The following is a 10,987-nucleotide window of genomic DNA, read 5'->3' as shown; positions in this document are numbered from 1 at the left end:
GCAGCAGCCAAGGAAGCAGCAGCAGCAGCCCAAAAAGCAACAGCAGCCGCTGACGAAGCAGCAGCAGCAGCAGCAGCAGCAGCAGCGAGCGGCGTTGGCCCACTTTTCTGCCCCTGCGGGAGTGGCTGGCCCCGTGGGTAGGCCCCTCTGCTGCTGCTTGGCGAGAGCCAGAGCCTCCTGCGCCGACAGCAGCAGAACTGCTGAGTCTTCCTCGCGCCGTTTTGGAGCTGCTGCTGCCACTCTGCAGCAACGACAGCAGCAGCAGCAGCCACAAAGGCAGCAGCAAATGTGAACAGAACCAGCAAACCAACTGTGCGCTCCAAGATGCGGTGTACGTGCATAGCACTGCCTGCTTGGAGGGCGCAGCAGCAGCAGCAGCAACAGCAGCAGCAGCAACGGTGCGGGGAGCAAGCAACAGCAGCCCTTGCTGCAGCTGTTGGCTTTTGTGTAGCCCTATAGCACCGTAGGCGCTCTCTCCATGGGGAAAGTAGCACCCGCAACAGCAGCAGCAGCAGCAGCACAAGCTCCACCTCTGCAGTTATCTCGCTGCCTTGGGACTGAGGTAAAGCTGTTGGGGCGGAAAAGCAGCGCGGCCCCTGCAGCTGCTGCTGCTGCTGCATGTACTGCTGTTGCATTGGATGCTGCTGCTGCATTGGATGCTGTTGCTGCTGCTGAGCTTGCAGCTGCATCTGCTGCTGCTGCATGTGCTGCCTCTGCATTTGCTGCTGCATCTGCAGCTGCTGCTGCTGCTGCAAATAAGTCTGGTGGTGAAGCATCGCTGGGTCCTCCACATGCTGGTGCTGCAGCTGCTGCTGCGGAGCAGCAGCAGCAGGCCAAGCGCGGGTGGCATGGGAAGCACCTGATACGGCTATGCCTGCTTGGTTCCGGTCTGTGTTGCAGCTGCTGCTGCTGCTGGCCCCGGCGAGCTGCTGCTGCTGCTGCTGCGCTGCTGCACCTCCTGCTGCCGACATGCGGTCACTGCCCCCGCGTCTTCTTAGAGCGCTGCTGCTGCTGTTGATCCCCCCTGCGTCTGCTGCAGCAGCAGTTGCATCTGCTGCCGACCCTGCCGCACTGCCGCCAGCAGCAGCAGCAATGCCTGGGTTCTGCAGCAGCCGTTGCCGCTCAGCTGCAAGAGTTTGCTGCTCCGCGTGCAGCACAGCAGCAGCATGTCTGTTGATTTCAACCTTTTCCCGCAGCAGCGCGCGGCTCTTGCCCTGCATCTCCTGCAACAGCAGCAGCAGAAGCGGCAGCAGCAGCAGCAGCGCTCCAGCCCTAAGCAGCCAGTAACTAGAGAAGTGTGGCTGCGGCAGCAGCACTGCGAGGGTGGCCCCAGGCTGCCAGAGCCTAAACCCTAAACCCTAAACCCTAAACCCTTAACCCTACATGTATTTGTTTGAGCTCTTCCTCCATGCCCTCAAACACAAGAGGGCTGCCCTCCGCCTTCAGGGCCTCAAGACGACGCAGAAATTGCTCCTCTCGCTGTCGGACCTGCAGCAGCAGCAGCAGCAGCAGCAGCAAGGCAGGCGTGAGGCGCAGCAGCAAATAGAAAGAAGACCCAGAAGCTCCAGGAAGTCAGCAGCAGACCCAGCGGGGCGAAGGCGCAGAGTGGCCCTCAGAAGCAAAAGCAGCAGCAGCAGCAGCAGCAGCAGCAGCAGCAGCATCAGCAGAATGAGAGCTGATGGGCAGCAGCACCGAGGCCGCAGGAGCCATTAGAGGCAAAAGCAATAAGAAATAGCAGCCAGAAAAAAGGCAAAACGAGACACAAAAGAAAAAGAAAAGAAGTCCCACCTGCGCCTCTATTGCTGCACTTGCTGCGTCCAGCTGCGCCATCAGCCGCAGCTCCCGCTGCAGCCGCGCCGGCAGCGAGAGCGACTCCTCTAGCCACTGGTCTATGGGGTCTGCCATCTTCCTGCTGCTGCTGCTGCTGCGGCTGCTGCTGCGGCTGCTGCTGCTGTGTTTGCCGCGGGGTGAGCTGTCGCCGCGCGTGCATGCGCTCCCGGGCTGCAGGAGGAGAAGACAGTGTCTCCTGTCTTCGTCAGCAGCAGCAGCAGCAGGGGCTTTGCCCGGAACGCAGTAGCAGCAGCAGGCCAGATCGAGGGGCTGCTGCTGCTGCTGCTGCTACGGCGGCGGTGGGTGCAGCCGCAGACTCACGGGCTCCTCCCTGCTGCAGCCAGCCCCACGCAGCCCCCGCTGCAGCAACTGAGCGCCGGCTGCAGGGCAGCTACGCAGGCCAAAGACGGAGGCGCTGCGGGCATGTAGAGGCCCATAGCAGCAGCTGGGGGCCCTAGGGGGGACGCAGCTGCCACGGCGGACTGGGGGCTGCGTCAGAGAGACCCAATTCAGGCGCTGAGGCCGCGCTGGGCAACCCGCTGCTGCAGCAGCTGCTGCTGCTGCAGCAGCAGCAGCTGCAGCGGCGAGACTCGTGTGCGCAGCTGCGGTGACCGAGGAGAGCGGTGGCCGTGCCCGCTGCAAAGAAGCAAGATGGCAGTTTGTCGGTCTTTAATAAAAAACAAGTCGAGGGGTCCCTAAGCAAAAGGTGTCAGCGCCAGGAGCGTATGGGACTTCGCCCCTTCACAGAAACGCCGCCACCAGCCGCAGCAGCAGCAGCAGCAGCAGCTGGCTGGGGCCCTCCCCCCTTGGGGCCCCGGGTCTTCGCTGCTGCTGCGCTGCTCGTGGCCAAAATACAATTCTTTTTGCGAATAGTTTCTTCTTTGAGCTCTCTCAGGGCCTCCCTAAAGCCAGACACTGCTGCGGGAACCCCAGCGCCGCAGCTAGATCCCCGGCCCCCCCCCTCAGAGGCCCCCAGCTGCCTGCAGCAGCTCTCTCCTCCAGCGCATTTTATTTGTTCACCATGGCTCAGCAGACGCCTCCTAGAGGAGACACGGAGGTCCTAAAGGTCCTCTTGTACGTCCCCAACCTCATAGGTGAGGGCCCCCCGCCGGCCGCCCTGGGGCCCCAGCTGGGGCCCCCGGTGGCCCCCACCGTCCACTAGCAGCTGCAGACGTGTCTGGGGGCCCCCCTGCGGCCAGAGAACCCAGTGGGCCAGCGTGGCCGCTACAGGGCTCCCATTAGGGGGCCCCCGGGGGCCCGCGGGAGCCCCTTGGGCACCAGTGGGGGCCTGGAAGCCCCCAGGGGCCCCTTCATGGCCGCAGTAGCGGCACGAAATGCCTTTATTTGGTGCATGCGGTGTGGCTGCGTGTCTGCTGCTGCTGCTGCTTAGGGTACTTGCGGCTGCTGCTGCTGCTGGTTGCTGCTCTCGTGGGGAGCCAGTGGCTCTGTCTGCTTTGCTACGCCGCCTCGCAGCTGCTGGACGCAGCAGATGGCCACACGGCGAGGCGTTTGAACCAAGGCAAGCTAAACCCTAAACCCTAAACCCTAGGCTTCTCCACAGCTCCCCCCGTAGGCTGCAGAGCAGAGCAGCAGCAGCAGCTTAGTGCCTCTTTACAGTGCCAAGAGTTCATCTCGAACGAGACAAGAAATAGACCAAATGAAAAATAGGGAGTTCGCAGGGCCCCCCAACGGCGCCCTGCAGCAGCAGCAGCGGCAGCTGCAGCAGCAGCAGCAGTTCGTTTGCGTTGGTGTTTCTTCAGTGTCGCTCTTTGGGGCTTGCTTGGACCAGCTGCTCGACCGGCTTTCTACGTGCCTCTTCTACCTGTTAAATGCTGCAGTCTGCCCCCACTATGCCTGGGGTGCGCAGCAGCCCAGGCCACTGCTGCTGCTGCTGCTGCTGCTGCTGTGTCCTCGCTGCTGCTTTGCCGCTGCGTGACGTGAGGCTTTTTGGCTGCACTTGTGTTACCTTGGCTGCTGCTGTCCGCCCCCCCCTCGAAGTCTCTTGCCTGTTCACTGTGCCTTTCTGTCCCGCCCTGCTGCTGCGCTGCTGCTGCTGCTGCTCAGGTTTCTTTTTGCTGCTGCTGACAGACGTCGGGGGCCACTGGCTGCACTTCTTTGCAGCCACAGCTGCGGGCGCCGCGTCTCACAAACAAGTTAACGAGGCCCCCTTCATCCTGCAGCAGTACTACACCCGTAAAAGTGGGTTGCAGCACGAGCAGCAGCAGCAGCAGCAGCTGCTGCTGCTGCTGCTGCTGTTCCCCTGCAGCAGCGCACCTGGGGAAAGCTCCATCGCTCAGAGGCCTGCTGGCTTTGTCTTTGTTTGCATTTGAATTGTTTTTACTGCCCCTTTTATCTCCTTCTGCCTCAAAAAAGTGCATTTTTTCTGCTGCTCAGCAGCAGTCCGTGTCCTGCTGCAGCAGCTGCGGGGTTACAGCGCTTTAGTGTTTCTGTGTCTTACAGCTAGCCAGCAGCTAGCTGGCTCGTTTTGCTGCCTGCTGCAAGCCGCGGAGCTACAGCGAAGCTGCAGCAAAACTGCATAAGCGCTGCACAAAATCTCATAAAAGCTGCAGCAAATCTGCAGAAAAGCTGCGGCAGAGCCGCAGCAGAACTGCAGCGGAGCTGCAGCAAAGCCGAGCAGCTTTGGCCGCTGCTGCGGGGTTTGCGCTCACCTGCTGCGTCTGTGCTGCTGCTGCGCGTTTGCTGCTGCAGTGCTGATGCTGCTGTGCATCATTTCTTACGAAGGTTTCCTTGTGGCTCTTTTCGTCGCAGCAAAAGCTGCCCCTGGCTCTCTCATCCACAGCGCGGGTGAGGCTCCGGCTTGAGGCTGCGGGCCATTGCATGCATGCACGCTGCTGCTGCTGCTGCTGCTGCCGTGGCGTCTGCTGCTGCTGCGCTGCTGCTGCTGCCGTGGCACCTGTTGCTGCTGCCGTGGCGCCTGCTGCTGCTGCTGCCATGGCGCTTGCTGCTGCTGCTGCCATGGCGCCTGCTGCTGCTGCTGCCATGGCGCCTGCTGCTGCTGCTGCCATGGCGCCTGCTGCTGCTGCTGCCATGGCGCCTGCTGCTGCTGCTGCCATGGCACCTGCCGCTGCTGCTGCTCTAGTTGGCGCTGCTGCCCGCTTGGCGTGTGCCTCTGCAGCAACCGCATGCGCCATTGCGTGCCTCCCATTTGCTGCATTCAAAGCGGTGAGTTTCGCTGCAGTCCTTCTTGCTGCTGCTGCTGCCTGTGCGCGCCTTCTGCACCTTCATATTGCCATGTCTGAGGCTGGGTTTCCTCTCTGCTGCCTGAGTGGCCGGGGCCGCTGCTGCTGCGCCTGCTGCTGCTGCGCCTGCTGCTGTTGCGCTGCAGCATTTGCATGCGTTTGTGTCTGCGTTTGTGATTCCTGCTGCAGCTCACAAACGTGCTTCAGGGCTACTACGGCGCCCGCCGCCTGGCGGCTTTGCCGATGCCAGCAGCAGCTTCTTAGCGGAGCAGCGCAGCAGTTGCTGCAGCTCCCCGCGAGCAGCATGGGGGCTCCCCAAGTCTCCTGCTGCCACTTAATCCAGAGGGGCCCCCCGGGGCCCCCCTGGGGTCTTCCATTGTGCGGGGCCCCAGGGGCTCTTACATTGTGCGGGGCCCCCAGGGGTCCTTCAAGTGTGCGGGGCCCCTGGGCTCCTCAGTTGTTTGGGGCCCCCGGGGGTTCCACCTCTTTGTACTGCATTCTGTTTTATCAACGAGGGTCCCGAAGGGCCCCTCACTCATTTTATACCCAAAAAGGGCCCCCCGGGCCCCCCCTGATGTACCTAGGCACCGCAAAGCGGGGCGCCGGGGGGCCCCCTGCCACGCCCTTGTGTGAAAACAGCCCTGACTCGCCTAGAGGCCCCCCGCGGCGTCTGGTGTTGCGTGTACGAAAATAGCTGGCGAGGCCCATGTGCTGATGTGAAAAGGACCCAAAGGGGCCCCCAATTGGCCACAAGAGGCCCGCAGCGTTGGCTGTTCGTGCCGCGCCGCAGGGGCCCCCGCAGCCCCGCTTGCTGGGGGCGGTCGCGAGGAGCGTGGGGAAGCCACGGCGCTTTTTAAAGTCGCAGCTGCAGCAGCAACTGCATCAGAACCATTTGTGCGCTGCGTGCGCTAAGTGTCACTGCTGTGAGGTGTCTGTACACCCGGCACGGGCCCCCGCGGCAGCTACTGTGTATCTGTTTCTCGCGGCTACTCAGCGGCTAGGCCTGCGAAGCTGAACAGGCACTATGCTGCATGCGCGGAGCGCGCGGGCCAGCGAACCCCCCTCACAGGCTCGCCTGCTGCGGCCTCTGGCTGCAGATTCCAATGTATTCAGCGGAGTCCAAAGCCTTGCGGCAAAACCTCTTCCCCGCAGTAAAAGGAAACTGAGCAAGCACAATTCAAGCAGGCCCCAAGCGCCGCATGCCCCCAGAAAGGCGCGGCAGCGGGGTTCGCTGGGCCCGGCTCCAGTGTCTGCCCAAGACCTTTTGCACAGGGGGTCCATCTGTGCATGCTTGCGAAGCAGTTTCTAGGTAAAAATAAGTGTATTTGGGTCCACTATATACATATTTTCGTATGTATACACACTCATACAAGCACGTACGTGTGCCCGCAGCAGAGCACCACACGCACAAAGGCACTGTTGGGAGCCTCGGAAAAATATCGCCAACAACAAAGTGGGTCTCGGCTTTTTCGGCTGCCTCCGCAGCTGCTGCTGCAGCACCTGCTGCTGCTGCAGCAGCCGCTGCACTTGCTCGTTCGGCCGGCAGCCAGTTTCGAAAAGTTCCTAAGCCACACGACGGCGCTGCGACACCTACAAAGTCCGTGCGAGGGGAGCTACAGCTGCTGCTGCGGCTGCGGCCCCTGCTGCAGCACGGCTCCAGCAAACGCAGCAACAGACGCCGGGGCTGCTGCTTGCGGGATTGCTTCAGTCTCCACAACCAGACGCACAGACGGCCTTCAGAGCTGGCCGGCAGGGGACAACGGAAGACGCGCTGCTGCTGCTCGTGCTATTGCAAACAGCAGCAGCAGCTGCCTCAAAAACAACTAACGAGAAGTTCTCCAAAAAAGGGACGGAGCCACGTCGCGGGGACCGTCGCAGTTTGCTCCTATAAATCGCCAAACGCTGCTGCTACTGCTGGTCCTGCAGCTGCTGCTGCAGCTGCTGCTGCCGCTGCTGCTGCTGCTGCTGCTGCTGTGCCGGCCAGACAAACACAGAAAAACATACAATGCTCGGGAGGCCTCGCAACGAGTGCCCCACTTGAAACCCCAACGGAGCGCCAAGAACGATGCCCATATTCCCGCTAAAAACAAAGGGATCTAGGCCTACTTCTGCTGCAGCAGCTGCTGCTGCAGCGGTTCCCCCACTGCTGGAGCTGTTGCTGCCAGGTGCCGCCTAGATCACAAAATGTCCACCCTTAAGCGCACAGCTGCTGCCCATGTAACTCATGAACGGCAGCGCAACGGGTGCCACCGGTTCTGCTGCTGTTGCTGCTGCTGTTGCTGCGGAATCGTCGCCCCACAACACGTCTGAGGAACGCGCTGCCACTTAGGCCTGCTCCTGCCGCTCCGACGGTTGTTGCTGCTGCTGTTGCTGCGGCTCTTGCTGCTGCTGTTGCTGCTGCTGTTGCTGCGGCTGCTGTTGATGCTGCAGCTGCTGTTGCTGCGTTTGCTGCTGGTGATGTGGCGCGGCGGAACCGAACAGCCAGGGGCTGTGGTCGCCCGCCCACCGCCCTTGGAGAAGGGCCCCAAAGAGCAGCAAGCTGTTTTGTGAGCAGCCGCTGGCTGCTTCCTCCTGATGTTCTTGCTGCTGCTGCTCGTCCTCCCGCTGCTGCTGAAGGCCTGCGTGCGGCCTGGGCTTCAAGGAGGGAAAGTCTTGAGCGGAGAAGGTGAACCCGCGCTGCTGCGGCTGCTGCTGCTGCTCCTGATGCTGCTGCTTCCGGTGCAGCTGCCGAGGATCCGACCTTTGCCCAGACATGAAGGCTCGCACGCCTCCGCCCCAAACACCGGTGCCGTGAGGCACAAAGCTGTGGGGCCCCCTATGGTAGTTCCCGTTGCCATTGGGGCCCCTGGGGCCCCTGGGGGCCTCTTCTGCTGCAGCGAAGCCCCCCGAGAGGACCCCGCCGTCAGCCGGCCGCCCGTCCGTCCTCACAAGGGAACTGGGAGTTTCGGGTTGCTGCTGCTGCTGCTGGTGTGGCTGCGTCTGCGTCTGGGGCTGCGGCTGCTGCTGCTGCTGCTGCATTCGCTGCCGCTGCTCCCGCCGCTGCAGCTTGTCTTCGCTCTCGTCGCTCAACGCGCTGCTTCGCTGGCTCACGGTGGTGCTTCTTATCTCCGTGCCCTGAATTCCCTTAGACTGCAGGTTGCCAGCAGAGGCCCCTGGGGCTGTGCCCTTGAAGAGGGCCTCTTCGCCCACGCTGCGGGTTGGGCTGCGGCAAGGGTGGGGGCCCCTCTCGCGGTGCCCGCTGTATACGCCGGGGCCCCCCTGGTGCGCAGCAAGCGGCTGTTGCTGCTGCTGCAGCTGCTGCAGCTGCTGCAGCTGCTGCAGGTGCTGCTGCTGCTGCAGCTGTTGCTGCTGCTGCTGCTGCTGCAGCTGGTGCTGCTGCTGCTGCAGCTGCTGGAGCTGCTGGAGGTGGTGTAGATGGTGGGGCTGCCGTGGAGCCCCTCCTCCAAATGCCAGGGAGTCCACATGGCCCCCCGGCGACTCTGCGGAAGCTTCGTGGTGCATGAGAAGTCTGTGGTGGGGCTGGGGGTGGCGGTGGTGGTGCTGGAGCTGGTGCGCGTACTGCTGGTGCTGGAGCTGCTGCTGCAGCTGCTGCTGTAGCTGCTGCTGCAGCTGCACTGCGTCCAGCGCAGCGTACCCGGGGGGCACGTCTTTCGAACGAATGTGCTTTAACACCTTCTGCCCGTGGTGAGCTGCACCCCCCTCGTGCCAGTGGCGCAGCAGCCCCAAGAGGTCACTGCCTTTGCAGGTGCACTTGGGGCACTGGAAGTAGCCGTCTGGGCCCCGCAGCCGCTGCAGCTGCTGCACTATGTGTCCCTTTTGCGAGATATGTGCAGCAAAAAGAGACAAAGAAGACGGAGGAAAAGCTTCTAAACACGAGGGGCAGTAGTAGAACACTTGCTTGCCCCGGGTGGCCGACCGCGGCGCCGGGCCGAGGCCCCCCACCCTGCGCTGCGGCCGCTGCAGCTGCTGCTGCGGCTGCTGCTGCTGCTCCACCACGCCTCCGGGGGCCCCCAGGGGGCCCTCTGGGAAGTGACTCCCGCTGTTGTGCCCCATGCTGCTGCACTGCGAGAGCCGCTGCGCGTAGCGCAGCGGCGAGCGGCCCCCCCTGTAGGCATCTGGCCGCTGCGCCAGCCGCTCGGAAGAGGCCCTGGGGTGCCCCTGAGCAGCAGCAGCAGCAGCAGCAGCAGCTTCCCTTTCCTCTGCGGGCGGGAAGCAGCCGCCCGCGGCCCCTGTCCTGCACTGGTAGGCGTGTAGCACCATGGGGCTCAGCCGGTACCTGGGGGTCACCGGGGCCTCTTCTGCTGCTGCTGCTGCTGCTGCTGCTGCTGCGTGGAATCCTGGGGAAATTCCCCTGGGCTGGGGCCACTGGGGGTCACCCCCCGGGAAGTTGAGGGGGCCCCCCTGCGGCTGCAGCCCCTGGCTCTGCGGAAAGTCCAAAAAGCCCTGGGGCCCCTCCGTCAGGGGCCCCCGGGGGCCCCACGCCTCCTCTGCTGCAGAGGAGCTGTACCGCCACAGCAAATCCCCCCCAGGCACTACCAAAGGCACAGCCTGGCAGGGGCTGGGGGCCCCCAGCCAGTTGGGGTCCACGAGGGGGAGCCCCACGGGGGACGGGGGGTCGCCGAGGGCCATAGGGGAGGCCCCCATTGGGGGCCCCACGGGGGGCCCCGGGGGTGGCCCCTGGGGGGCCCCCGCAGGGGGCCCCGCAGGGGGCCCCACAGGCGCTGGCCTGGCGCCCTCCGGACGGCCTATGGGCCTCGGCCGCTGCTGCACCACTTCGTGCAGCAGCTGCTGCTCGGAGCTGCAGCCCTCGAGATGGCCCCGCAGCCAATCTCGAGGCTGCCGCGCTGCAGCAAAGGGCTCGTCAAGTTGTGACGGGGGAGCATCTTGCTGCTCCTCTCCGCCGCCGTTGCTGCTGCCGTCGTTGTTGCCGCTGCTGCTTCTGCCTCCCAGCGAGAGGCGCCAGCTGCTGCTCTCGGGAGCGAGCTCCTCAGGGGGGGCCCTCGAGGGGCCGCCCGAAGCAGCAACAGCAGCAAGAGCAGCGCCCAGGAATTGCCGTATGTTGCTGTTGCTCTGCCCGGCCAGCAGCAGGTGCTGCAGGCGCTGCAGCTGCTGCGTCAGCTCGTCGGCGGCTCCGTTACACGGAGGCGCCACAACTGCCCCCTGCTGCTGCTCCTGCTCCTCCCCTTGCTGCTGCTGCTGCTGCGGCGACCCGTACTCGCCTCTTTCCGGGTTCACGTGAAGCAGCTCGAGGGACTCCTGCAGCTGCTGCGGCTGCGGTTGGTGCCGCGGGTGCTGCGTTGCTTGCTTTTGTTCCAGATTTTGCTGCTGATCCTCTTGCTGCTGCAGCGGCTCCTGCTGCTGCTCCTCTAGCCTGTCACTGCGGCTGGCTGAGTCCTCCTCCGCGTGCTCTCCTGAGCACGCCGGCTTTTGCGCGTCCATTTGTTAAATCCAGATGATCTCCTCCCTCTGGTATAAACTGCTAAATATACAGTGCATGAGATATTTCGGTGTGGTTGTTCCCGCTATGGCGCTGCCGTGGGTGCTTCTGGTGGTGCTGCTGCTGCCGGTGCCGCAGCTGAGGCACAGAAAGCTGCTGCGTGTCTCGGCACCGTCAGTGTGTTTTTCGTGATCGGACGAGCTTGAGATTTTCCTCAAGTCTCAGATAAAAGAACTAAGGGCAAAGAAACGGAAACAAGGGGGCACAACACTACACGAAGACTTACAGCACAGCTTGCGACGCGCGTGAGCGATGAGGAAAGCAGCAGCAGCAGCAGCAACAGGAGCACGCCGCGGCGGCTGCTACCGGAGTACAAGGCAACGAAAACAGAAGGGGGGGGGCAAAAAGTGTAGACCAGGAGAAAACAAATAGGGAACAGTGAATAAAAAAACAACAGACACTACCCCTGGCCACACCAGATCGCTCTCCTCCTGAGGTCGAGCCGCCCCTTGACCCGCCG

General features: G+C 63.3%; 3 protein-coding genes across 3 annotated transcripts in view; 1 reads left to right on the top strand and 2 right to left on the bottom strand.

Moving 5' to 3' along the window:
- The window catches only part of ETH_00023030 (PHD-finger domain-containing protein, putative), a gene marked incomplete at both ends in the record, with an annotated part of 2,548 nt that extends 643 nt beyond the window's left edge, over positions 1-1,905 (bottom strand). Inside the window, 4 exons of the mRNA XM_013372629.1 lie at positions 104-241; positions 531-1,223; positions 1,384-1,488; positions 1,789-1,905. Coding sequence (XP_013228083.1) covers positions 104-241; positions 531-1,223; positions 1,384-1,488; positions 1,789-1,905 — 1,053 coding nt within the window. The remainder of the gene's footprint in view (positions 1-103; positions 242-530; positions 1,224-1,383; positions 1,489-1,788) is intronic.
- Positions 1,906-2,851: 946 nt separating this feature from the next.
- Positions 2,852-5,294, top strand: ETH_00023025 (uncharacterized protein; the record flags this gene model as incomplete). The annotated part of the gene is made up of 3 exons (XM_013372628.1): positions 2,852-2,924; positions 4,967-5,013; positions 5,220-5,294. The coding sequence occupies 3 exons, from the start codon at positions 2,852-2,854 to the stop codon at positions 5,292-5,294; spliced, it is 195 nt and encodes a 64-aa protein (XP_013228082.1).
- Positions 5,295-7,355: 2,061 nt separating this feature from the next.
- Positions 7,356-10,469, bottom strand: ETH_00023020 (uncharacterized protein; the record flags this gene model as incomplete). The annotated part of the gene is made up of 1 exon (XM_013372627.1): positions 7,356-10,469. The coding sequence occupies one exon, from the start codon at positions 10,467-10,469 to the stop codon at positions 7,356-7,358; it is 3,114 nt and encodes a 1,037-aa protein (XP_013228081.1).
- Positions 10,470-10,987: the final 518 nt, after the last annotated feature.

The sequence above is a fragment of the Eimeria tenella genome, genomic scaffold, assembly GCF_000499545.2.
Source record: "Eimeria tenella Houghton genomic scaffold, Eth_scaff100, whole genome shotgun sequence".
Classification (NCBI taxonomy): Eukaryota; Apicomplexa; class Conoidasida; order Eucoccidiorida; family Eimeriidae; genus Eimeria; species Eimeria tenella.
This window is presented reverse-complemented; position numbering and strand designations above follow the sequence as displayed.